The following is a 27,215-nucleotide window of genomic DNA, read 5'->3' on the forward strand; positions in this document are numbered from 1 at the left end:
GACAGATATGGCCCCCGCCTTCCTAGGGTCTCGTCTCCTTGGGGACAACTTACACTGGGCCTCCTGCCCCCCACCCCCGTTTTTGGTGGCAGAAACAGGTTTCTAACAGGCTTTAGTTTTATGGGACCTGCCTTTCGTGCCAGGATGAGCAGCTGCATCCTGGGGACACGAGATGATGGTCACGACTGTCACTGTCTGTGCCAAAGAGCTGTCTCTGTGTTGGGAAAATCCCAGGGAATTTACCAACCACACCTGCTTACCAGAGAGCTCCCGGCCATGCCTGGCTCTCCTGGGAAGTTGTAGAACAGCTACCCAGACGCATCTGCTGTGCTTCTAGAAATACGGGATGGCAGTAAAATAGATGGATTTCCCATGTGTCCTTTCAAATGTCATCCCCAAAATACATTTGAGGGGTGACTCATTGTGCTCCACTGTGGGCCGAGGCGGGTGGTTCCATCTCCAGCGCTGGGGAAGATATTTAAATGCTGGAGCCAAGAGGGCAGCTGGCAGGCTGGGTGGCTCTTGCCGGGTCTGTGCCTGGATTGGATGTTCGGATGGACTTTTCTACCTCAGGACGTTTGCTCGGCCTTTTCCATGAGCTCACCACCAACTGCATCCTGGGATTGCTTCCTCCTCCTCCTCCTTTACTGGGGGGCTCTGCGCTCCTGCGTCTGCCCCTGTCTTATCTACCCCATCAGCTGGAAGACCCTGCCTCCCCCCCCCAGCACCCAGCACCTGCCGCTTTGCACAGGGGCTCACTACGCATGCGACGCCCGCCACGGTGAACTGCCGGCTGCCCGGGCCCAGCAGGAGCTCCCGCGTGACACGGCCTCAGTCTTCCGCCACCAAGTCTGGGGGTGGGGGGATGAGGTCCCGGGGGTTCATCCTGGCCACCAGGCACACGTCGTAGCTGTCGTGCATGAGGACATCGACGGCGACGACGTTCCACTGATTCTCCCAAGGGTCCAGCTCCAGGATTTCTTTGGAGATGACCTCGTGGCGATCTGAAATCCGGCAAAACAGGAAGACAAGGTATCATGGGGGCATCAAGTTGCGATGTCACCGACGCTGCAGGAGACCACTCTCTCCGCGAGGCATTAAGCACCCCAAATCAATCAGCGAACAAGCGAATGAAGATCGGTTAAGTGGAACGCACAGTGTTCCTGACGTTAAAGCAGCTAAGAAAGGCCACGCTGTGGCTCATAATAAAAAATCAACCAAGTGTGGAAGAGAAGCACACCTATTTAGGGTCCCAGGGATGGAACCCAGGGGCGCTTAACCACTGAGCCACATCCCCAGCCCTTTTTATATGTTATTTAGTGACTGGGTTTTACTGAGTTGCTTAGGACTGCATTAAGTTGTTGAGGCTGGCCTCCACCTTGCGATCCTCCTGCCTCAGCCTCTCGAGCTGCTGGGAATGACAGGCGTGCGCCGCGGCGCCCAGCAGTATAAGGAACTTTCGAAAGGCGTGGGCAGGGTCTAGGAAAATCTCTCCAGGACTGTGAGAGCTGAGGCCTCGTCAGCCCGCCCTGGTCTGAACGAACGGACCTGGTGGTCACTAGGCAGGTGGGCAGCGGCAGGAAGGGCGTACCTTCCTCGAAGCCCCTTCCCCTCTCTCGCTGTTCCCTGGCTGCCACAGGGGACAGCGCTCCCCCACCAGGCCCTTCCGCCATGACGCTCAGGCCTCACCTCAGGCCCAGAGCAAAGGGGTCGGCCGACCAGGGACTGGACGTGGGGAACCTGGGCCCAAATCGCCGGCTCCTCTTCAAAGTTGTTCTCCTCAGGTGTTTTGGGCAGGGTGGTGAAGACCTGCTGCCAGAGTCCTCGGGCCCTGGCACCTTCCTGACTGGTGGCCAAACCCTCAGGGAAAACGTGAGGAGGCGCTGTCACCAAGAAATAAAGCTGAGGGGCTGGGGCCCAGGGGCCGAGCGCTCGCCTAGCAGGTGTGAGCACCGGGTTCCGTCCTCAGCACCATGTTAGAAATAAAAAAAATAGAGAGAGAATGAGCGTAAAAGCCTCTATTCAGAGGCCAGGCTGGGAAGTCCGGCTGACTGAACCTGAGTCCTGCCTCTGTCACTTGGACACTGGGTGGCTTCCGATGAGTTCCCTCCTTGCTCTGCGTCTCTTTTTCTTTGTCTGTAAAATGGGTCTAATAGTAGCACCCGCCTCACAGGATGGACGTAAGGATCACGTGAGTCACTGCACACAGCCCGTGGGCCAGCGTCTGACCCTTACCGACAGCCGACTGTTGTTACACCAGCCCTCCACATCCACGGGTCCTGTGCCTGGGGGCCACCAAACGTGGATGCAAAGTATTTGGGAAAGAGTTCCGTCCGTACTGAATCTGCAGACTTCTTCCCTTAACAATACAGTGTGACAACTATTTTATTTTATTTTACTTTATTTCTTGGTCCCAGGGATTGAACCCAGGGGCACTTCACCACTGAGCCACCTCCTCAGCCCTTTTTAGATTTTATTTACAGACAGGGTCTCACTGAGTTGCTCAGGGCCTCGCTAAGTTGCTGAGGCTGGCCTCCACCTCGCGATCCTCCTGCCTCAGCCTCTGCAGCTGCAGGGATGACAGGCGTGCACCACCGTGCCCGGCCAGCATCACAATGATTTAAATAGGTTATGCATTGTCTTAAGATTATAAATCATTGAAGTATACAGAAGGATGTGCGTAGGTTCTATGCAAATATTTTGCCATTGTATGTAAGGAAACTGAACATAAGAAATTTTAGGTATTTATAGGGCTCTTGGATCTAATTCCCTGAGGATACCCAGGGACAACTTTATTATAGAAATAGTAGCTCGGTGGGATGGAGAGACGTGCACACGGGTTGTTAGTTAGTCAGCTTTCTGTCTCTGTGACAAAATGCCTGAGATAAATAACTTATAAGGAGGAAAGGTTTACTTTGGCTCACAGTTCCACAGGTTTCAGTCCATGGTTGGCTGGACTGTTGCTTTGGGCCTGTGGTAGCCCAGGATATCATGGTGGGAGCAAGTGGCAGAGGAAGCTGCTTCCTCGTGACAACCAGGAAGTGGAGAGAGGAGGCGTGGGGGTCCCAATAACCCTGCCTCAGGCGCCCCCATGACCTAACTTCTTCCACCTGCTGAAGCACCCGCCACTTCTCAGTAGCGCCACACGAGCCCGCAACACGTGGGCCTTTCCAGATCCAAAACATGGCAGGGGTACAGGAGACGGTGTGGGTCTGCAGCAACACACGCAGCTGGGGACACGCAGGGGACAGAAGGGTCGAGTCACGCCTGGGTTTTCTGAATTTATATCCAGAAGCCCTAAGTTTTCCTATGTGTGTTTGTCTCTTTCTTCCCTTTGGATGGTGTAGAAAGCTCACGGGGGACGTGTCCTTCTCTGGGTTTTGTATTCTCTTCCCAGAGAAGGCGAATTCCAGGCCACCCCTCGGCTCCCTCTGGGGTCTTCGGCTGCGGGGACCTGCGCCCTGCCCGAGGGCACACCTGTTGGTCAGTGTGACAGTGTTTCCAAGACGCCCAGGACCTTAATCCCACGTGCAGCGTTGTTGGGTTGGTCAGTGGGTTCGGGTGTGTTTTGGGTGCAGGGTTGGTGTGTCTTGTGGGGTTTTGGGGACAGGAGTCCTGCCCTCGGTTGGGCTGCCAGTTTTTGACTGAGGTTCCCACCTCCCTCACTAGCTTCCCTGTGGTGCACACACAGGTGTCAGGAATATCGCCATTTCATACCTTGAGGACTCCTGAACCACTCTTCCTAATTTGCAAATTGGAATATGATACTGGGTTCACATAATTAATGTGACACCAGAAGATTCTGGGTGGGATGGTGGGCACCGGTAGTCTCAGCTCCTGGGGAGGCTGAGGCAGGAGGATCGCTTGAGCCCAGGAGTCTGAGGCCGCCCAGGAGTCTGAGGCCGCCCCGGACAACATAGCTCTAGAGACCTTGTCTCAAAAACAAAAATACACAACAGGAACACAGGAGTGAATTCATATTTGTAGAGGTAATTCTATTTCTGTCTGAATTTCTTATGTTTCTGATGAGTTACTAAGTGCTTTAAATGTAGTATCTCAATTAGTCTCTTGAACCATCATCTAAGAGAGATTTATTATTTTCTCCATTTTTTTTAGGCAAGCTAACAAATCCAGGTATGCTAATTAACTGGCCTGAGGATTTATGACTCGTAAGTGACAGGATCAGAATCTGAATAAATATGGAAAAAAGAATATCTTCAGGCCCTTTGGACTTTGAGTCTGGAATGGGTACCAGATGTAGTAAGAAAATTATGGCAATTTTGTTAGGTATTGGTGGGGTCTATCAAAAAAGATCCATCCAGTTAGAGGTGGGCACTGAAGTATTGATGGTTGATAGGGCCTGATTTTTGGATTATTTGAAAATACTCCCAGAAAAAAATAGGTTTCAGGCCGTACACAAAACAAGAGTCCAGAATTACTGAAAATAGGGGGGTGTACAGAGGCTTAACTGTATCAGTTTTAAAGTTTTGTATGTCCTGTTGAAGTTTTTGAAAACAAAGAAAAGCAACCAGCCATCACTCCCCAAACAGAATTAGTATGGTGTACATTGAATTTACATATTAAATTCACAAACCAAACTGGTAAGGGCCAACATGTTAGCAATTACCTAATTAAGAAACTTGATATATTTCTCAACGTTGGGAGTGGGTGAGCGCTCTATCTTTCTATGTAATTTATTAAAAAAAAAAAAACCCGTGCATATACCAGAAGTGCTGAAACTAGAGAATTAGGTCCAGAACATTTAACCCAAAACTTTGAAAGTGCTAGAGAGAATTATTTGGAACAAGACATATTTGAGAGTTTCTTTTGCTACACTAGAATACCTTTACTTGCTGTGTGTGCTGGTGCATGCCGTCATCCCAAGCGCTCCCGGAGGCTGAGGCATGAGGATCGAAAATTCAAGGCCGACCTCAGCAACCAACTTAGCAAGGCCCTCAGCTACTCAGTGAGACCCTGTCTCTAAATAAAATATAAGAAGGGCTGGGAGAATCAATAACTGGGATAGATTCAAACTAAATAGCTTTCTCTCAGCAAAGGAACTATCAGCAATTGTGAAGAGAGAGCCTACAGAGTGGGAGAAAATCTTTGCCACTCATACTTCAGATAGAGCACTATTTCCAGAATCTATAAAGAACTCAAAAAACTCTACAACCAAGAATTCAAATAATCCAGTTCGACAATGGGCTAAGGAAATGAACAGACACTTCACAGAAGAGATCTACAAGCAATCAACAAACATATGAAAAACTGTTCAACATCTCTAGTAATAAGAGAAATGCAAATCAAAACTACCCTAAGATTCCATCTCACCCCAATTAGAATGGCGATTATCAAGAATACAAGCAACAACAGGTGTTGGCGAGGATGTGGGGAGAAAGGTACACTCATACATTGCTGGTGGGGCTGCAATTAGTGCAGCCACTCTGGAAAGCAGTGTAGAGATTCCTTAGAAAACTTGGAATGGACCCTCCATTTGACCCAGCTATCCCACTCCTTGACCTATACCCAAAGGACTTAAAATCAGCGTACTACAGAGATACAGCCACATCAATGTTCATAGCTGCTCAATTCACAATAGCCAGATTGTGGAACCAACCTAGATGCCCTTCAATTGATGAATGGATAAAGAAACTGTGGTATATATATACAATGGAATATTACTCAGCTATAAAGAATAATAAAATTATGGCATCTGCAGGCAAATGGATGAAATTGGAAAATATCCTGCTAAGTGAGATAAGCCAATCTCAAAAAACCAAAGGAAGAATGATCTTGCTGATAAGCGGATGATGACACATAATGGGGGGGTGGGAGGCAAGGAGGAGGAAGGAGGGATACACGGCACACTTTGTTTATCCATTCCTCCACTGATGGACTCGGAGGCCGGTTCCACAGTCTGACTCTGGTGAATTGCGCTGCTGTCAACGTGGGCGAGGGCCCGTATCACCTGATGACTTTAATTCTAGCAGGACACATAGCTGGGTCACACGGTGGTTCTGTGCCCCGTCTTTTGAGGAACCTCCGTTACAATTTCCTGAGTGGTCGTACTGATGTACAGGGCCACCAGAGGGTGACTGCGTTGCTTTTGCACACCTATCACTTTTCTGCTGAGCATTCAGCGGGTGTTTAGAAGAGCCCAAATGTGGTTTAAACGTCTCCACATTTTAGACCCGAGTTCTGCTTTAGCCCGAGACTTCTCTACAGTGATCTTTTAGGATTTCCAACTGTGTACCTCGGCACGAAGCTGTGTGCACTGGATTATCATCGTGCGGCAGATTTACCGCCTCATTGCACGGTGGGTAGGGCGTCGAGCTTCTCTCCTTCCTACTGAGGAAACTCCATTGGGGTTTTCTCTTGCCCTGACTTCGGGTTAGTGAATGGAACTGTCCCACACGTGTTTGAACAGGAGCCTGCCGGGGCTGGGAGTGTGGCTCTGTGGTAGATGCCCTGGGTTCGATCCCCACCATCACCAAAAACAAATAGATAAACAAAAAAGGAATGTGTGTATGTATATTTTATTTGTCCTATGAAACTAAATTTACTAATACACTATTTAACTCCTTTATATCATTGTTATCCAATGGAATTCCTGCTCTTGTCTCAGGACAGCTCCGTTCTCAATTATCTCTCTCATTTTTTTTTTATTTTGGTACCAGGTGTTGACACCAGGGGTGCTTAACCACTGAGCCACCTCCCCAGCCTTTTTATATTTTATTTAGAGACAGGGCCTTGCTAAGTGGCTGAGGCTGGCCTCCACCTTGCGATCCTCCTGCCTCAGCCTCCTGAGCTGCTGGGATGACAGGCGTGCGCCACCGTGCCGGCTCTCAGTTTCTTTTCGCTTTCATTTCTCTGTCCGTTTGGTCTGTTGATCAGGAGAAGGATGTCTTGGAGTCCACGCATTGTGCATTCAGCCATGGAGCTCGCTGTTTCCAGTAGGTTCTTCTCCTGTAGTCCAGTCGTGATGTCCAGCCTGGCAGCCTCGTGCTTCTCGTATCAGGGTCTTGGTGACCACAGAAACCATCATTCCCACGACCGGCCGTGGGAAAGTGGAAGCCACTGGACAGAAGGTCCCTCCCCAGATGGAGGCCAGGTGCAGGGTGGCCAGAATGCCACCCCTGCCCCTCCATCCTGCCCGCTGCTGTGGTTGGAGGGCCCCGCAGCGGGCCACGGCTCTTGTCCCCTTCTCAGTCTCCAGAGCAAGAGGCTGACAGGCCCAATGCCGGGTCTGTCTGTCGGAGGGTCCACAGGTAGCCATGTCCCAACAGGAAGGGCGAGGGCTGGACCGGGGCTGGCCAGGCGGGACGGGTGTGTAGGGTGGCTGCTGCCTTCTGTCCCACCTGTGGAGGTGACACGACCCTTCCACCTCAGTCACGCCACGGCTTGGGCTGTTCCCAGCAGGGCCGCACTCCGGCTTTGTTTTAGTGGGAGAAAGACTTCCGGGTGTCTTGATTCAAATTAGCATCAGGCTGGACCTTTAAGATCGCACTCAACAGACTTTTTATTAATTTGCCCCATTTGCTCATTGGAGTGTTTACTGAGGAAGTTTTTTTCTTTTTCCTTTTTGGTGCTGGGGACTAAACCATGGTGCTTTATCACTGAGCCACACCCCAAGTCCTTTTTATTTTTTATTTCCAGACAGGATCTCGCTGAGTTGCTGAGGCTGGCCTCCAACTTGTGATCCTCCTGCCTCAGCCTCCCGAGTTGCTGGGATGACAGGCAAGTGCCACTGCACTTGACTTTATTTTTTATTTTGAGATAGCGTGCCAGTTAGCTAGCCTTTTCATTGCTGTGACCAAAAGAGATTTGGTGTTCAATGATTTCAGAGGTCACGTTCCATAGATGGCAGAGACCATTGCTCTGGGCCCAAAGTGAGGCAGAACAACATGGCGGAAGACATGGCTCAGGACGTGGTGATCAGGAAACAGAAACTGCTCACCAAGGACAAAATACAACCCCACAGGCACGCCCCCAGGGACCCACCTCCTCCAGCCACACCCCACCTTCCCTAATTAACTGTCACCACCCACTTAATCCCTATCAGAGGATTAACCCACTGAGTAGGTTAATGCTCTCCTAACCCAGTCATTTCTCCTCTGAACTTTCTTGCATTGTCTCACACGTGAACTTTTGGGGGGATACCTTACACCTAAATCATGACAGACAGGGTCTCACTGAGTTGCTTAGGGTCTCATGAGGTTGTTGAGGCTGGCCTCCACCTTGCGATCCTCCTGCCTCGGCCTCCTGAGTTGCTGGGATCATGGTGTGTACCACCGTGCTGTGTGTTTTTTTCTTTTTAAAACCGTGTCTGCCTGTTATCAGTTTTCTTAGAAATCTCTTATTTACATGGACTGAAATTACTGCATTCATAGTAGACTGGCCGAGACACCCACAGAGCCTTCTTAACTCTGTGTGTGGGCGTGGGGGGCTCTAGCCTGGATCCTCAGGAGGGACGGAGCTGTAAGCACGTTCACCACGCACAGCTCAGCAGCGCGCCGCATCCTCTTGGGGTCCTCTGAGCGCTTTGATCAGTTTTTGCCCTTTTGGAACTCATAAAGCAAGGGGAAAAGGCTTGGCATTTGAAGTGACCTACTTTATGGGAGTTGAGCTTCTTAAAATATTATCATACTTAATAAGGCGAAGAAGCAGGAGGCTGAACCCCGAGTCGGTTCTTTTCTACTCTGTTAATTTCCCAAAAACAAGACAACACTGAATACAAAAGCCTCGTATTCTCTAAGTGAACCAGGAATTCCTGCATGCTGCTACCTCCAAGGGGAGTGATTTTAGAACATTATTTCAATATGGAAACAGGCACGGGTGTCTCATTGAGTAAATAAAACACTTGGTTTTGTTTCGAGGTCAGTAATGAGATGTCAGGGCTGGGGTCGGGGCTCAGTGGTGGGGCGCTTGCCTAGCACGTGTGAGGCCCTGGGGTCCATCCTCAGCACCACATAAAAATAAATAAATACAATAAAAATATTGTGTCCATCTACAACTAAAAATACATATCTTAAAAAATAATGAAGCTGGATGTTGTGGTGCACACCTGTCATCTCAGTGGCTGGGGAGGCTGAGGCAGGAGGATCACAAGTTGGAGGCCAGCCTCAGCAACTTAGCGAGGCCCTGAGCAACTCAGTGAGACCCTGTCTCTAAATAAAATACAAAATAGGGCTGGGGATGTGGCTCAGTGGTCAAGGGCCCCTGAGTTCAAGGCCCAGTACCCACCCAAACAGAAATAAGATGTCAAAGAAATTCCATGTGTGTGGGAGGCGGTGCCCCGTGTGGCTGGAGTTCACTCTGTGAGTGAGTTGGAGACGCGCATTTTCTCGTGTGTGACTTCCACCCTTGAACGCAGCAAGACCAGGCGAGAAGCACAGACAGGATGCTGCTGGGCCCGTGGAACTGAGCTCCTGTGACCTGCTCTTTGGTGAAATGCCAACTGCTGTTTTCTTCACTAACGGAGACGACCTGAGCACATTTCTCACTACCTTGTCTGAGGCTATGGGGAGAAATTTCTCTCACGCTTAAAGACGTGCAGCGGTCTGGTCTTACGGGGAGGGTGCTACGGAGACCTGAGGGGACGTGCTTTCCTCCCTGTACTGCCTCCAGTGAGATCAGGTAAATGGGGGGTCGCACGGAAGAGCGTGGAGGCCATCCGGGTGCCGGCTTCCGCTCTGCCTTGCTTGGTTTCTTTTTCTATCTTTATTTTTCCCTTTCTTCTACTTCCTGATTTACTTGATTTCTACTGTATTGTGTGGTATTTTTTTCTTTTTTTTGGAACCAGGGATTGACCCAGGGTGCTTTACCACCGAGCCACATCCTCAGTCCTTTTTATGTTTTATTTAGAGACAGGTTTCGCTGAGTTGCTTAGGGGCCTCGCTAAGTTGCTGAGGCTGGCCTCCACCTTGCGATCCTCCTGCCTCAGCCTCCTGAGCCTGGATTATAGGCATGTACCACTGTGTCTGGTGTGTGGTGTTTTTTATGTGTTGCTCTCTATCTTACTGTTGATGCTGGTAAGTCATCTCAAATTCCATCTTGTTTTGAACTTGTGGGCATATGGATGAATCATAAATGATAAAATGAGGCACCCATCCCAGGCAAACGTGGGGTGTTCTCAGTTGAGGGATGTTACCTGTTCTCGCTGGTGGTGAAGGAGCCAGTCTGTCAGTGAAAGGAACAGTGTCCCTGATTCACAGAATCAGGCATGTCTCAAGAAGAGGCATGTCATATGACAGAAGAGGCATGTCACAAATAAGCCTGACCATCAGATGATGGCCTTGGTCAGTGCAGGAGGCTGATGGTCTTTAAAGTGGGTAAAAAAGAAGCCAGTGGCCAGGTGCAGTGGCGCACGCCTGTCATCCCAGTGGCTTGGGAGGCTGAGGCAGGAGGATCGCAAGTTGGAGGCCAGCCTCAGCAACTCAGCAAGGCTCTGAGCAACTCAGTGAGACCCTGTCTCTAATTAAAATATAAAAAGGGCTGGGGAGGTGGCTCAGGGGTTGAGTGCTCGCCTAGCACATGCAAGGCAGTGGGTTTGATCATCAGCACCATATAAAAATAAAAATAAATAAAATAAAGGTATTGTATCCATCTACAAGTAAAAATGTTTGTAAAGATGTTAAATCATTGGGCTGGGGAGACAGCTCAGTAAGCCCAAAGCCCTGGGTTCCATCCCCAGCACCGCAAAAAAAAAAAAAAAAAAAAAAAAAAGATGTCACATCATGCAAATGAGGCAGAAGGTCAAGACAGGAGTCTCTGGGTTTCGTCAGGCCTTAGTATCGGTGCGACTCTTCTGGAAGTCCGGAGTTATTTGGCTTGAGAGCTTACCCCCGAATGGAGGTCCTCCACATTCGACCCTCCTGCTTCTGTGATGTCAGCGAACGTGGCCGCAGTCACCACTGCTGGGCTTGCTCTGCGGCCTGGCGTCCAGCTGCTGGCCTCGTCAGCATCGCGGGCCTCTCTGAGCTTGTTACTCATTGGAGAGAAGTGATTTTCTGCCCCATGCTGACATATCGCTGTCCGCGTTTGAGATTTGCAAGGACTCACAGCATGGATGACACCACACGGACCCGAGTGTCTGCAACGGCGATGTGTGTCAGCTCCGCACGGAGCCCCAGGGCTGGGTCTGGTTTTTGGGTACATGAATTTTTTTGGGGGGAAAGTAACTGGGGATTGAACCCAGGGGTGCTGAACCACTGAGCCACACCCCAGCCTCATATATATATATATATTTTTTTTTTTTCCTTTTTATGTTTTATTTAGAGACAGGGTCTCACTGAGTTGCTTAGGGCCTTGCTGAGTTGCTGAGGCTGGCCTCCAACTTGCCATCCTCCTGCCTCAGCCTCCTGAGTCTCTGGGATGACAGGCAGGTGCCCCTGTACCCTGCCAGGAAGGTGAATCTTTCCTAGTGGCCAGTAAGCATGTCTGCCCTTTGCTACAGAGGGAGATACTGTATCTTCTAAGGTTGTCTGCTACACAAAGATGTTTGAAAAGCTAGTCTCCCACAAAGGCAGTCAGCGACTCAGCTCGTAAGACAGGCAGCACCACCTGAGACCCAGGGAGAACTGTCTCTAAACAGACGCACCTGTTAATATTTCCCCTAATATTCTCCTTGATATTCCTCTATTTTATGTACTTCATTTATATACTTTAAATTTAATTTCTGAAACCATTCACTCATTCATATGAATTAAAGAGTCAAATAACATTACAAGTCTTGTTCCTATTTACTGCTTTCCCTTCCACCCTGGCTGACTCTCTGGGCACTGACCACTATACCCATAAATAACAATTTTCAATACTACGGTCACTTCTTGACTTCTCAGATGAAGGATGCTGGGGTTTCAACGTGTCCTCCAGAGAATTCATGTACAGGAAAACTGGGGTACTCCAGTGTGGTGGTATTGGGAGGTGGCGGAACCTTTAAGAGGAGGGGCCTAATGGGAGGTAGTTAGGTTGCAGAGTTGCTTAAGAGAGGGTTACTGTTGATCCCAGGGGTCCCTGGCTTCCTGCCTTGCGGGTGATCTCTCCCTCCTTCACCTACTTCCTCTGTGATGCCATCTGAGATACTGTGGTGCAGCCCAATGGGGTCCCTCACCAGAGGCTTATCGGATGGGGCCACCAGAATTGTGAGCTAAGTAAACCTCTTTTCTTTATAAGTTCAGAGCTTCAGGTATTTTGTTATAGCAATGGAAAACAGTCTAAGACAAAGGCATTGAAGACTCTTGACTCCCACTGTGGAAAATGGGGATTTAGCTTTCTCTCATTCCTACTTTCTGTTGCTGCATTTTTCCCAGTACATTTAAGGCACAGTTTAACTCTCAATATTGAGTCTTTCCATCATTACGGCATTATTATTATGAAGGTTCTTCATAGATGAGCTGTGTGGCATACTTTTTCTGTGCAATTTACTGTTTTCTCTGAAGTTGTTTTATTTTTATTTGTTTTCATTGCTCTTACACGTGTCCAAACCTTCCTTCAATACACTAAGATCTGACAAATTTATTTCTTTGAGATATTGCATGTCCCCACGTGTGCCCTCACACATAACGAACAGTTCAGCAGACACAGACGTGTAGGGGGAAAATAACTTTCCCATGGAGTTTCTGAAGGCATTTGCTTCATTTTGTTCTAACTTCCGATATCACAGTTCAGAAATCTGACTTGGCCTTTGTATGAAATGATTATTTTCTTCCGGAAAAGTTCTAGGGCTTTTCATTTGTCCCTAATATTCTTTCATGTCACAGTGATGTGCTCTGGTTTGGGTCTGCTTTCATCCTGGGCGTTCGATGTCTCTTTCAATCTGGTGACTTCAGTTCTGGGAAATTTCCTGGGTGTGCTTCGCGGACCATTTTTGGTTTCCCGCCACGTTTCTCCGCTGTAGTTTTCAGAGCGCCAGGGTCGTCGATGTTGGCCCTCCTGGACTTGATTCCTCTTTCTCTCATTTTCCATCTGACTTTTTTTGCTCTGCTTGGATGTTTTCTATTCACCCTAATTTCCCACTGTACATTTCCGCTATCGTATTTTTAATTCCCAGGAAACCTTTTGAATATCCTTTCTCTCTCTGTAGACACAACTTGGAGTGCGGCGATCTTGGATTGCCTCGTGGTGTGGTGCTCCTGCAAATGCTGGGAACTTCCTTCCTGAACAAAAAGTACGGGTCAAGATTGCCCAGTTGCTATGGTGACTCCCTGTCCATAAAGACTGTGCAAACCAAGGGTGTGGTGTCAGTCTTGGCCTAGGTCTCAGACACCGGCTCCCAGGGATAGAGGATTCTGAGCACAGCAAGATAACTCCAGTGTCGCCCAGGCTGCAACCTCCAAGCTGCCCGCTTTCCTGGGTGCCATAGGAAGCCCCAGCATTTCAACAGTGGAGTAGCTACAAAATGTGTCTTGTCCTGTCACTTCCTAGTGCACAAAGAACGATGCTTCTGAAGTCTTTAACTTCCTGTTTATGAGACCCTATACAAACGTGCTGGGCCAGCTCTGGGTCACTGCTTCTCAACCAGAGACGCTTTCCCTCTAAATGTTTGCTTTTCTTAATCCCCCGCCGCCCCTCGCCTGAATCTGAATTACCGCCATGCCGGTTGCAGCACATGGTATTTTCTCTCCTCTCCCATGGACAACGTCTCCTCTGGCTGGGCCTCTGTGTCCTCCAGGTTGCTTTTCTTTGTTTTGATTTCTTTCTTTCATGTACATGCTGGCTTCAAATGCCTGGGGATCTTATCTGCTTGCTCCTCTTTAGGGATGGTTGGCATGGGAGATTGTCCTTTGAGATTCACCACAGGGTGAGCTGGCTTGTCCTATTTTGGAGGGGCTGGCTGCCCAGGTTCTGGGTGCCAGGAAGGGGAGGAGGCTGGGACTTTTTTTAGAACTTTTTCTTTCTACTGGTCCTTTTTAGTTATACACAACATTAGGATTCATTTTGACAGAATTATAAAAGCAGGGAGTAGAATTTGCTCTTGTTCAGTTCCTAGTCGTTCCCCTTTCCTGCCCACCTCTTCCTCCCCCGTTTCTGTCCTTCCCTCTACACTATGGGTCTTTCTGCTATTCCCTTATAGATTTTTTTTTTTTAGTTAGTGTCTTGTGGGTATACATGTTGGCGAGAGTCACTGTGGAATATTCATCTATCTACACAGGAAAGTTAGGTCCACGTCTCTCGTCTTCCCTTACCCCATCCCTTCTCCTCCACCTCAGGTCCCTTCATCTAGTCCACTGGTATTTCTTCTGTTTCGATGGGATCACCTTCACTTTCCCTTTCATTCCCTGCCCCCCTTATTTTGGATGAGCTTCCACATATCAGAAAAAAAAGTTCAAATTTTAGGGTTCTGAGACTGGCTTATTTCACTTAGCATGATAGTCTCCAGCTCCATCATTTACCGGCAAATGCCATCATTTCATTCTTCTTTAAGGCTCAGTAATATTCCATCATGTATATGGACCACCCTTTCTTGATCCATCCATCTGTTGAAGGGCACCTGGGTTGGTTCCATAGCTTCGCTATTGTGAATTGAGCTGCTATAAACATTGACGTGGCTGCATCACTGTGGAATGCTGATTCCAGATCTTTTGGATATATACCAAGGAGTGGGATAGCTGGGTCATATGACGGTTCCGTTCCTAGTTTTTGGAGAAAGCTCCATACTGCTCTCCAAGCTGGGGCTCTTGGGAGTCAGCGTGTGGTCCTCCACTTAGTCCCCTGGTTCCGGTCCTGCGTGCCTGAGCCCCACTCCCGTCCTCGGCTTCAGTCTGTCTGGGTGTAGGAGGGGCCTTGTCTCAGTACTGAGAAGAGGGCAGGAGCTTGGGCACCTTCCTGTCTTTCAGCTAATCTTCCTATTACGGCCCATGTTCATTTCCTCCTCCAGCTCGGTCTGTTCTGGCCAGCTCCTGAGATTACCTAGGATTCTGTGGGACATTTGTTGCCAATTTAAGGCTAAAGTTTCTCAGGTCATATCTGTTACCCCTCCTTCATCTGCATCCCAGCTTCCAAAAATGTGTTGCTCTTGTTCCTTCTTCTCCTCTTTGACTGACTGTCCTTCCAGAGGGGCTTAGAGGCGCTTTAACCTGAACCCAGTCACTGTGTGTACTGCATGTGTATGTATCTGTCTTTCCCATTAAACGTCGAACAGCTCAAGATTATATCCCAAATGCCTAGGATACGTTTCAATAAATTTTTATTGAATTAACTAACGAGCACAAGAAATGAATTTCTTGACTGTGGTTTTCTGATTAAGTAAATGGGACAAGTAGGTCCCATTTATTTATTGTCACACAAGGAGGGGACACTCAGCATCTGTTTAGGTCTGATGAGCTCTCTGGGTCTCCATGGGTATGCTATTATACATTGTTCTACTTTGCAGAAAATTTCAGCAACTGTTCACTCAGCTAATTCCAGACAATCTACCATCTTGGAACTGAATAATTAAAAGGGACTTTGGAGCTCATGGAGTAAATCCTCTTCGCTCCGGCTGCATGCATTATCGGTCTCTTACAGTACCAAGAAAAGAAGTTGGCTCATGCTACCTGTTTTAGACATGGTTGCAAAACTGCAGGATGTCAAGTCTCTACCTTAATGCTACGGAAAGAAAAAATAAGATCAATAAGGCAGAACAGAATGTCTTCTGGTCTCTTGACACTAATTACCTCCCATGCTTGCAGAGGGCCTGAGGCTACTTCTTGAATTCTCTGGCCTTCTTTTTGGTTAAGAGCAAGTCAGAGGCCTGGGGATGTCTGAGAGAGGCTCAGGTGATCAGCCCTAAGGGACAGCCTGGCTGAGTGGGCCGGGCATCTGGGCCTCTGCTCTCGGCTTCTCAGGTCCTTTTATTCAGGCAGGTCTTCAGGTTATTAGGCCTCCAGCCTCGGTCAGATTTCTTGCTTCCATAATAGACTGATTACAACATTTACCCAATCATGGCATGTGATGTACAAGATGCAAAAGATATTAACACTTTTTTTTTTTTTTTTTAACACTTCTTTGGAAAGTCCTCCGAAGAACAAATAAAGAAAAGGTGAGCTGAGTGTGGTGGCACACATCTGTAATCCCAGTGAATTGGGAGGCTGAGGCAGGAGGATTCAAGGTTGGAGGCCAGCCTCAGCAACTCAGTGAGACCCTGTCTCTAAATAAAATATAAAAAGGGCTGGGGAGGTGGCTCAGTGGTGAAGCGCCCTGAGTTTAATCCCCAGTACCACAAAAAAAAAAAAAAAAAAAAAAAAGTGAAGCTTTTTTTATGGGGACTTTCAAGCATAGAGCTGTAAAATTGTTGAAGTAATAAAGTCTCAAGTATCCAATAATCCACCTTCAATGATTATCAACATTTACCATCTTGTCAAATCTACACTTGCCCCTCTTTCAAAAAAAAAATTCTGGAGTAGACGAAAGCAGATTTCAGAAGGCCTCTCGTTTTCATCTATGACTCCTTCTCAATAACTCTATTTAGGACTTCTTTTCTTTCTCAAAGCTACAATGCCATTATCACCTCTAAATATGAATAATTCCTGAATTAGACTAACACCGGCCCATATTCAAATTTCCTAGAGTATCTGAAAAATACCTTTTTATGGAAGATTTGTTTGAATCAAGAACCAAAATTTTAAAAACTGAACCAAAGGAGGTCTCCTTGTCATATTGACTCACACGTCTCATAAGCCTCTTGTAATTCACATTGTGAAAGAAGTGTCCACATTCTTTGCTACATATAATCACGTGCTCATAAAACACAGGCAGGCCTAACAGCAGGCTCTGCTTTGCTGCAGTGCTGGCCTCCTTAGGATCTGTCACTCTTTCAAAGCTCGAAGTGCTCTGCAGGGAGGTCTGTGTCCTTGGGTACGAGCTGGCCTAATGACTCTGTCAATGAGGTTACAATTAAAGTCTTTTTTTTTTTTTGTTTTTGCAGTACTGTGGATTGAACCTAGGACTGCCCTACCACCCAGCCACTTCCCCAGCCCTTTTTATTTTTTATTCTGAGACAGGGTCTCAGTCCGTTGCTGAGGCTGGCCTCCAACTTGTGATCCTCCTGCCTCAGCCTCCCGAGTTGCTGGGATTATAGGCGGGCAGTGCCACACTGGCTCCCCCCATTAATAAATCTCCCCTTCAGTCCGACTACCGGGCAATCCTTTTCTGGTCCCATTTCCCCTCGATCCATATTGGGTGTCTGCCATGTGCCAGATGCATTATAAACTGGAAGCCACAGAATGCGTACAACAGCCTGTCGGCGTTGATACTCCATTTGGTCAATGTGAAACCTGAGAGCAGAGGTCTAGTCAGTTGCTCAAGGTCGCTGGGCTCTGAAAGCCTTATTATCATCATCATTATTATTATTTTACCAGTGCTTATGTGCTCCTCCTCAACGCTCTTGGGAGCATTTCTGGCCACCGAGAGGAGAGGTGGAAAGCAGCTCCCGGGCTGGGAAGCATGCAGAAGCAGACCCGTACCTGCTCCATGGAAGCCCCCGCAGACATACAGCTTCCCATCCACGGCTCCCGCGCTGGTGGAATTGGTTCGGAGGGAGAGGAGGGGGCTCGGCATGGGGGGACCCTCTCGCCAGAAGTCCCCGTCCGGGTTGTAGATCTCCACCACGTCAAGGCATTTGCGAACCTGGCCCTTGTCTCGACCCACACAGCCAATTCCGCCTGCAGAGGAAGAAACAGGAAACGAGATGGTCGGGATCGGAAGCTCTGCCAGGGACAGCAGCCTCGCCCAGCGGGGTCTGTGCCACAGGCTTGAGGAACTGGACTCTCCTCCGTCTCGCCTGGTGCTACTTCTCGGATCTAGTACCTAAGCCACAGTGATGTCCACTACGTGGCCCATGGCCACATTTAAAGCCACTTTTTGTGGTTGTTGTTGGTGGTAGCAGGGGATTGAACCCAGGGGGGCTTAATCCCTGAGCCACGTCCCCAGCCCTTTGGGGTTTTATTTAGAGACAGGGTCTTGTTGAATTGTTGAGAGCCTCATCAAATTGCTAAGGCTGGCCTCCAACTTTCGATCCTCTTGCTTCAGCCTCCCCAGGTGCTGAAGGCCTGCACCACCGTGCCTGGCTTAATGCCACCTTTAATCATTGTGTTCCCTGTTTTTGTGCTTCTGTGTGAGACTGCAGATTTTGGATTCCACAATGTCCAACACCGGTTTATACAACCTGAGTGACCTTCAAGACAAGAACATCAGGTTTGCACGTAACCCAGCTAGAACATCTGCTGGTGATCATTAGCAACAGTATCTAGCGAGGATGTCTTTTCTACCCTTCCTCATTGCAAGTCCATCTTTCTCAGTTGCATGAATGTTTTCCAATGAGGAAAGGGCAGGTTTGGGATGGAAGGAGAGCCCTCAACTCAGATGCCCAGTGTATCCCCCATTTCTGGATATAGTGCATCCGACGGATATTAAGTACCCAATAAACGCAAGGTCATGTGCTAAGTGATGAGGAATTTAACAAGATGAATAAGGTAGGTTTTCTGCATTTCAGAAATTAATGGAGTGGAACAGACCGTGTATACAAATAAACAGAATAAAGGACATTGGGACAGGCGACTTTAAAGCAATGCAGAGCAAATGCACAAGTCCAGAGATGGTAACAAGGAACTGGAATATTTACCCAGGGATGAATTTCAGTTCAGTGTTTCATAGGAAAAGTAATCATATAAGATTTTCCGATCCATTATAATAAAAAGCACAAGTTTATAGGTGATTTTTTTTCCCTCCTTTGCTAATTCTCACAAGGAAAAGTCTTGAATGTCAGGGTCACATTTCCTGACCTGAAGGATAGCTTTTTGTTTTTTTTTTTTGAACCAGGGACTGAACCCAGAGGTGCTTAACCACTGAGCCACCTCCCCAGCCCTTTTTATATTATACTGAGAGACAGGGTCTCACTGAGTTGCTTAGGGCCTCGCTAAGAAGCTGAGGCTGGCCTCCAACTTGTGATCCTCCTGCCTCAGCCTCCTGAGCAGCTGGGATTCCAGGCCCGCCTTGTTTTCTCATCCTGATCACTAGACCACACCTCTAGTACACACCAAGTGTGTGTCTGGGATAAATGAATGAAAGAAGGAGAATTTAACTTCCCATATGCTTTCCCTGCACTATTAAGCTCACTGAGGACAAAGACCAAATTCTAATGCCTCTTGTATATCACTGGTTCTGCCACACAGTTCTCTATGAACCCAAGAGGCCGGATGTGAATAGCTGGTTTCTGCCGGCATGGGGGCTTATCTGGGGCATCAGACATGGTGGGAGAGGACTCTGGAGATCAGCCTTTTTTTTCCTCTCTGCCGATGGAGTCTGACCAGTTTCCTACCTCAGTGTGAATCCAGGGGCGGAGGCTCGCGACTCCGAAAGCTCTCGGTTGCTTTCTGTCTTATGCGGCTGGATAAATAATTTAGACCATCAGCCACGGCGACGAGTGTGAGCTGCTGTTTCCGAGGAGCGGTGACACCTGGCTCAGCTGACCACACAGTACTTCTGTCCCCGGGGCCACTCTCAGGGCGGCACCTTGGCAGCAAGAAAGTTCTCAACCTAATAAAAAGTGGCATTTCCTCCTTGTGGGGCAAGAGGTTTTATCCAGAGCGGCAGAATCCTGTGAGCACCGTAAGGTAAGACGATTTCACTGTCCATTTCTGAAAGAGCCAGCGAGATCCCCACCACAGCCAGGAACAGCGAGGTCAAGGGCGAGTCACGGGGGGCCAGGTTGAGGCCCACCGAGCACCAACATCCGGGATCTAACTCAGCAGTCTCACAGCAGAGCCCTGAGAAAAGCTGCCCCGACCCGACACGCACAGTCCTGGACATCAGCTCATGCTGTTGACTTTTTGGAATAATAAGTAATGTCATTTTTGTGTATCTGGTGACAATGTCCGTCCTCAGCCTTTTGGACATGTGCTTTTTCTCTGGATGGAAGACTGTTCACACGCTGAACTCGCGGGCGGCGTGGCCTACTGGGTGCTCGGTCTTTGTGCCTGGCCATGGTCTGTGTGTCCCTCTGGGTGTGGTACCACCATCAAGGACACGCTATGAGCAGCAGACCTAACGAGCGTGCGCTGAAGGTGAATCTTGATTAGACAAATCATCAAATAAAGGCCCGATCCTTATTAATAAGTCAGCACCGGCGCTAGGAGAGGGGCCTTTTGATGAGAGGAAACCTAGCGTGGATCAGCGCGTCTGCAGAATTTCAATGAGACGCCTCCGTATATTTAATTTATGTGCTACCAGAACCTCTCGGCCTGACTTTTCTTTAATTCCAAACCAGGCGAATGAAATAGAAATGATCTCTGCAAGTCATCTCCAAATGCATCTACCATGCAAAATAGGTATCTAGATTATTATTATATTTTTGCAGGGGAGGGAGAAAATTACAGGAGACGACCCTACCTCCCTTTCCCCTCTTCGGAGATGAGACTCCTGGGGTTGGGTCAGCATGAATCCCCTCCTCTTGGAGGGTCCGTGGGAGTCGGCGCCCTGTCCCTGCCCACACAGAGCCTGGCAGGGAGCTGGCCATGGCAGAGGGCTGTGCCGCTTCCCGGACAGTCCCCAGGGACCCGCTGTCCAGGCTGCCCTTGGACACAGTGGTGCCGGCAGGGTGGCCTCAAGGTGGCAGGCTTATTCTGCTCTCCCCTGGGCTTGATCCAAAATAGGAGGAAGATTTTCTAATGGTTCTGACAAGCTCGCAAACTGCTGGCTGCACCAGGCTTGGCGGGGAATGAATCTGTGTGTGTGTGTGTGTGTGTGTGAGACCCACGAGCCACAGCGAAAGCAGGCGGGCTCTTGGAAAGACACACCCTGCTGCGTGTCCTTGTGTGGCCACAGGCTAGCTGGATGAAGGGGCTCAATTTGATTCCTGTGGAGCCTCGCTTTCTTTCTCATCTGTAAATGAAGGAGAGTGACATGAATTTCACAAATTGGTGCAAGGACTGGGTTACCAGATAACCAGGCAGACGAGAAGGGCGAGGACTCACACGTGTGCTCCTCCTCTTCAAGAGTGCTGCCGTAGGAACTTGTATGCATTTCTTCTCAGGGACTTTATATAAGTGGCTGGCAGGCAGTTGTGACTCACGTCGCGATGCTTATTCTTTTTCATGTTCTAGGATGTTTATAAGGAAATCAGCATTTGCTGAAGTCTTATGCTTGATGATTCTCAATTAATTATTTGCTAAAGCTATAATTGATGGTGATTCAAATTGACCTTAGAATTGATCGCTTATTGCTGGGTGCAGGGGTGTGCACCTGTAACCCCAGCAGCTAGGGAGGCCGGGGCAGGAGGATTGCAAGTTGGAGGCCAGCCTCAGCAACTCAGAGAGGCCTTAAGCATAAACTTAGCAAGACCCTGTCTCCAAATAAAATATAAAAGGGCTGGGGATGTGGCTCAGTGGTTAAGCACCCGGGGGGTTCAATTCCTAGTGCCGAAAAATAAAAAAAAAGAATCGATCCGTTCTCAATGGCCAAATGGCCCTTCCGAGCTTCTTTTGAAGTTGCATCAAGCAAATTGGAAGGTCAGAGAGCTAGGATGCGGGTAGAGCCTTCCTCTCAGCCTCCGGGCAGGGGGATAAGTTGCCGAAGGAAACGTGAACTTGTCACTTTTTAAAGTCTCCCACTGACCCTTGGAGATCGTCAGGAAAAAAAGTCCTCAGCTGTTTTCTACCAAACGCCAGGTGCTGCGGGACACTGTTGAGCCACCAGCATCCTGGGTTTTTCTCACGAAACGCGTGATGACAGTCCCCACGTGTCCCAGGTCACCCTCTCAGCCCGAGCCCTTCCATCTCCTTTGCTGAGAGCACAGTCATGGGCCGCGTGCTGTTTGCTACCTCGTGCGGATTGTCGCGAAAATCAACCCCCGAGGGAAGTAACGCCACGGTTGAAAAGAGAGTTCTGGAGCTGAGCCCAGCGCCAAAGAAGTGGCATTGCGAAATCCTGTCCCGTGACCCTGGCTGACCCCTGGGCTTTCTGTCTGCACTCAGCCCTGGGTGGTGGGGTGGGGGCGGGGGTTTAAGCCAAGTCTGGAACCTTCTGACCCGGGCCCATCTTTCCCTTCCCTTTACTGCTGACCCAGCAGGGGTCCCAGCAGGCCAGGCCAAGAGGGGAGAAGGAGGTGGAGCAAAGCCAGGGAACAGCAGGGGGCAGCAAGACGAGATGCCACAACCGGTTGGGGGCACAGCCCCGGGTGAGTGTCGCCATTGTCCTCATATCTCGTGGGCCATATTCACGTCTTCCTCTAAGGTCTCCCTCCCTCCTCCCCTCCCTGTCAGCCCTTGGAAGACAGAATGATGATTAGTTCACATCCGAATCTCTAGAACTTTCCACACCGGATCCGGACGGTCAAGCCATAAAAACTGAACTGAATACACAAGTGAGCCAGCTCGTCACCCTCATCCCAGGTCTCTCGCTTTCTTCTACACTTCGATCAAAACAGAAAGCAACACCCGGGTGCAGCACTGCACGCCTGTGATACTGCTAGCCCAGGAGGCTGAGGCAGGAGGATCGCAAGTTCGAGGCCAGCCTCCACAACTCAGTGAGGCCTTCAGCAACCCAGTGAGACCCTGTTTCGAAATAAAAAATAAAAAGGGCTGGGGATGTGGCTCAGGGGTTGAGCACTCCGGAGTTCAATCCTCCGCCCCCGAAACCCCGAAAAACAAAAAACCCCACAATAACAACAATGATAACAACAACCAGTTTTCCAGAACGTGGAAACTTGGGCCAGACAACTGAGAAGTGTCGTTGATCTGAGTTTGCAGTTTCGCTCTCTTCTCTCAGTCTTCTTGCCCACAGAATCACTGGCCTCTGCTACCCTGAGCTAGAGCTAATGGGATGCAGCCTCAGCTTCCACCCACACCTCCGAGGGGGGCCCTGCAGAGAACTGTCACTCAAATATACTGCACAGCTTCAAAGTGTAAGAGGCACGAGACGCCACCCCTTGAGGGCCCAGCATACATCTTTATGTTCCCTGAGATGACAAGCACAAGGTCTTCCTTCTCCAGGGTACCTGACGGTATTCGTCAAATGAATTTTAAAAAAAGGACGATAACCAGGCTTTGGCCTATTTATCATGTGTCTAAAAAAAATGATTTACAGAAAGTGATTATTTATGTTCGTTTCCATACTGATCCCAGGAATGATGGAGGAAGAGGCTGACTTAAAAAAAAAAAAATTGGTCACACACATGAATGAGGGTAAACTAATTGAAGAACCGTCATATGTTCCGCTCAAAATAATGGAGTTTTTGGATAACTGATATTTTCCTTTCTAAAGCATGATTTTTCTGTTTCAGCTCTTTGATATGTTACTCTCTGCTTTAGTGAGTGAGACAAAATATGTAACATTTTTCTTTTTACAGATTCGGGGGGAGCAATGCGCTCTGTTTTTGTGATAGATACAGGCGGCATATACCTAAGGTTTTCTTTCTTTTTTAAATTTTCTTTTAGTTGTCAATGGATCTTTATTTATTTGTATGTGGTGCTGAGAACCGAACCCAGTGCCTCACACGTGCTCTGCCACTGAGCCAGGACCCCAGCCCCAGATTTTCTTTCTTGAACAGATCCCTGCTGTGGGCATGACTGCCCCCCAATTTACTGCCTCATACAAGCAACTACCTGGGTGTGTAGCGACACAACCCGCCGACTGCACCTGAGGCTTTGCAGCAAACACGGCCAAATCAGAGGCTCAGCCGCATGCTAAGACACTGCTGTCTGTTCTCAATGACCTTGTCAGCTCTGCCCCGTGGTGCTTTTACACTGCAGAAACTTGCAGAGATTCGGGATCAAAGGCATTTCAAACTTCTGGTTGATCTTAAGCTACCGGCATCTCGCACGCCCACTGCTGGGTGCTGGAAATCCTGGAATGACAAGTTTGGGGACTGGGGCTTTGTATCCCTAAGTCTGCTGGGAAATTGAAGACAGACACACACACTGGAGCCAGACACTGAGGGAATGACATGAGAGTCCACGCTCGTCACAGGACGCGGAAAGCTGGCTCTCTCTGAACTTTTGGGATATTGAAGCTAGAAATGACTGTCGCTAAGCTGCAGACAAGCTGCGGTCTTCGAGAGACCACATGGTACCCCGTCGAGGATGCCAGATAGCAAAGGCTTCATGCCTTTCCTACACGCAGCTGGGAGTCGTTCCCCGGGGCTTAGAGCCACGCCAGCTCTGGTGAGTCACCTGCTCCAGTTCAAAGCCTCCTGGAGCTGCTGAGTCTCTAGATCCAAGTCTTTTCTCAGAATGAGGTGGCGCTGGGAAAATCCCACTGACTTCTTGGGCCCTGGCAGAGCATATTTCTTTTTCTTGTTTGTTCCGGGTTCTAAGCCCGGGACGCTTTTGTGATTAGATCAGAACATACAGGCAGCCTGCTCCCATCTTTTAAGAGGTTTAGCAGAAGAAACGCTGTCCTGCTGGTCTCTGTCCCCTGTGGGACGCATGCTCAGCGAGGACCTGGAGCATAAGCTGCCTTGGTGGGCGTGACAGGTGGCCCCCTGTGCCTTCCTCAGGACACCTGGGTTTCCTCAGCTGGTCTCCGGAGCACTCGCACCGGAAGTGCCTCATGCTGCCCGCCACTCAGATCCCCAGGCCCCGCTTCAGGCCCACCGACCCAGAACCTGTCAGAGGCGAGGGCTGGGGTCTGCCATTTTGATTAAGCAACCTGGGTAACTTGAGAAGTAAGCAAACACATTCGTATACGTACTTTAAAACATATTCGTGTATAAATATATGAAAGCAGAATTTAAAATATGCTTATATATATTTAAAAAAGTATATAAATATATAATATATATAAAATGTCTAAAACATCTTAAAATATAATTTTATATACTTAAATACATTGAAATATATTTTAAAATATATTATTTGCATTAATATATATTAATAACACTGATGTTAGTATATAACACATTTTGAAATATATAATCTATAAATAGTAATATATTTATTAATATAAAGAATATGATTCACATAATCCAATATATTCACATATTACATAATATGTAGTCATATATTGTCTATAACAATATATCCATAAAATAATAAATATCTTAATATATAGGCACATGACTTAATATATATCAATGTATGATACGTATTTTAAAGTCTATATTCAGTTTTAAAATACATACATATTTCCAAACCCGCTTAAGGAAGAGGAAAGCATCTTCCCACGGTGACCCGTCCCCCCAGTGCCCCCTGAGCCCCGCTGACTCGGGCTGGGCCCGGGGCCTGGGCAGCGTGGGAACCTGGCAGGGACGCCAGAAGCCCCGTTTTAGGGAAAACGCCCGCGACCCGCGTGCGCACCTCAGGGGACCAGGCGCAGGTGGCCAGGCGGGGCTCTGCCGCAGGAGGCTGGCAAGTGACCAGGAGCGGCTCCTGGCGCTCGCTCTCCACATCGGGGGAATCCGGGGCGCGGTGGGGGCGCCCGTCAGCTGTGACTGTGACTGAAGGCCCGGCCAGCGCCACTGTGGGCAGGAAGGGTCTCTTTGGGGGCTCAGGGTTTCAGAGGTCTGACTCCTGAGGGGGACACTCATCCATAAGGGGTGCACCACGCTGGGGGCCCTCAAAAATTTGTCCCCAACTTTGGCCGGTATGGGAAATGGTAACACCCAGGCCCCCAGGACACACCCAGCCGGTCTAAATCCCTTTGCTGCCGCAGTCACAGCAAACAGCACAGCCTGGGATCTCTACTGCTGACCAGCGAGAGTCCATGCCACTGATAACACCTTATGATTCATTTATTTATTTGTACTGGGGATTGAACTCAGGGACACCGGACCACTGAGCCACGTCCCCAGCCCTTTTCTATACTTCATTTAGAGACAGGGTCTCACTGAGTTGCTTAGGACCTCACTAAGTTGCTTAGGACCTCACTAAGTTGCTGAGGCTGGCCTCCAGCTTGCGATCCTCCTGCCTCAGCCTCCTGAGCTGCTCAGACTATAGGCATGTGCCCCCATGCCCAGGTAACACCTCATTCTGAATCTGGATTTCCACCCCGCAGGAGTTAGAGCCATTTCTAGCCAAGCAAAAAGGCACACTGACTAAAAGGAAGGCCTCACTCTCTGACAGGTCTTGCTGGACGTGCTCTCAGGGTCAAACCTGGGAAAACCTAGGTCCTACCATTAGGCCGTCCTCTGACCCTCCCCTTGGGATGCTGTATTACACTGGTCTGCCGCACAGCTGGATGCGTTCATCCACGGTGCTAACATGACTCAGAGACCAAGACAGGATGAGGTCGTGCTGCTCAGCACAGAGACTGAAGATCAACCCACAAACAGAGGCTTGACTTTAAGACAGTCAGCACCAGCGGTGATTAGCGGGACATCCCTGCAGGTGTCTCTTGCCGCTTCGGCTGACAGAGGACCGAGTGGGGAGCATGTTAAAGTCCCCTGCTCCCAGGACACAACGAATTCTTCTACAGCCACCGTAAGGGCTCAGCGTCAGAACTGGTTTGTGACATGATTGATGGATCAGTGCCATCGGCTTCAGTGAACAGGCTCGGGGACCGTCCACCCGAGACCAGCGCTGGCGGCTGACTCACTCCACGGAACCCTCCTCTGAGGCCAGCCTGACCTGTGGCCACCTCCGCAGTGAAGAGATCCCACACAGCCCAGCGACAGCAGCCCACTACCACCTTTGTGACCAACACCCCTCTTCGGTGAACTCTGGCGCGTGACCCTGACGTCGCTTTGCTCAGTGGGAATTCTCTTTGAGCTCCTTATTCTTGCGCCAAGTGAGCATTAGCAGAATGAGACAATAAAACCACCTGGCCATGGCGACAGATGTAGAAGCAGCGTCTGACAAAGCTTAATACCTGCTCATGAGAAAAAAATTCAACAAAATGTACAGAAGGAGGTTTCCTTAGAAAAGGCTATCGATTGATCGATTGGTACCAGAGATTGAACCCAGGGGTGCTTAACCACTGAGCCACATCCCCAGCCCTTTTAAAACATTTTATTTAGAGACAGGGTCTCACGGAGTTGCTGAGTGCCTTGCTGAGTTGCTGAGGCTGGCTTTGAACTCACAATCCTTTTGCCTGTACCTCCCTACCCACTGGGATTATGGGCATGTGCCACCACACCTGGCAAGACCATTTATTAAAAGCCCACAGCTAACATAGTAATCAGTGGGGAAGAATTAAAGGCTTCCCCACAAGATCTGGTATGTGGTATATATAGACAGTGGAATATTATTCAGCCATAAAGAAGGATGAAATGATGGCATCTGCCAGTTAAACAGATGGAGCCA

General features: G+C 48.9%; 1 protein-coding gene across 2 annotated transcripts in view; it reads right to left on the bottom strand.

The window, feature by feature from the left end:
* Positions 1-262: 262 nt before the first annotated feature.
* The window catches only part of KBTBD12 (kelch repeat and BTB domain containing 12), a 50,393-nt gene continuing 23,440 nt past the window's right edge, over positions 263-27,215 (bottom strand). The window contains exons 5-6 of one of the 2 annotated variants that reach the window (XM_079122114.1): positions 17,445-17,642; positions 263-1,004 (exon numbers count right to left, since the gene is read on the bottom strand). In XM_079122114.1, the coding sequence (XP_078978240.1) occupies positions 832-1,004; positions 17,445-17,642 (371 nt within the window). In that variant the 3' untranslated portion in view covers positions 263-831. Of the gene's footprint in view, positions 1,005-17,444; positions 17,643-26,281; positions 26,782-27,215 lie in introns of those variants that run through there. The other variant, XM_079122115.1, reaches the window with a different exon arrangement.

Source organism: Sciurus vulgaris, assembly GCF_902686455.1.
Source record: "Sciurus vulgaris genome assembly, chromosome: 19".
Taxonomy (NCBI): Eukaryota; Metazoa; Chordata; class Mammalia; order Rodentia; family Sciuridae; genus Sciurus; species Sciurus vulgaris.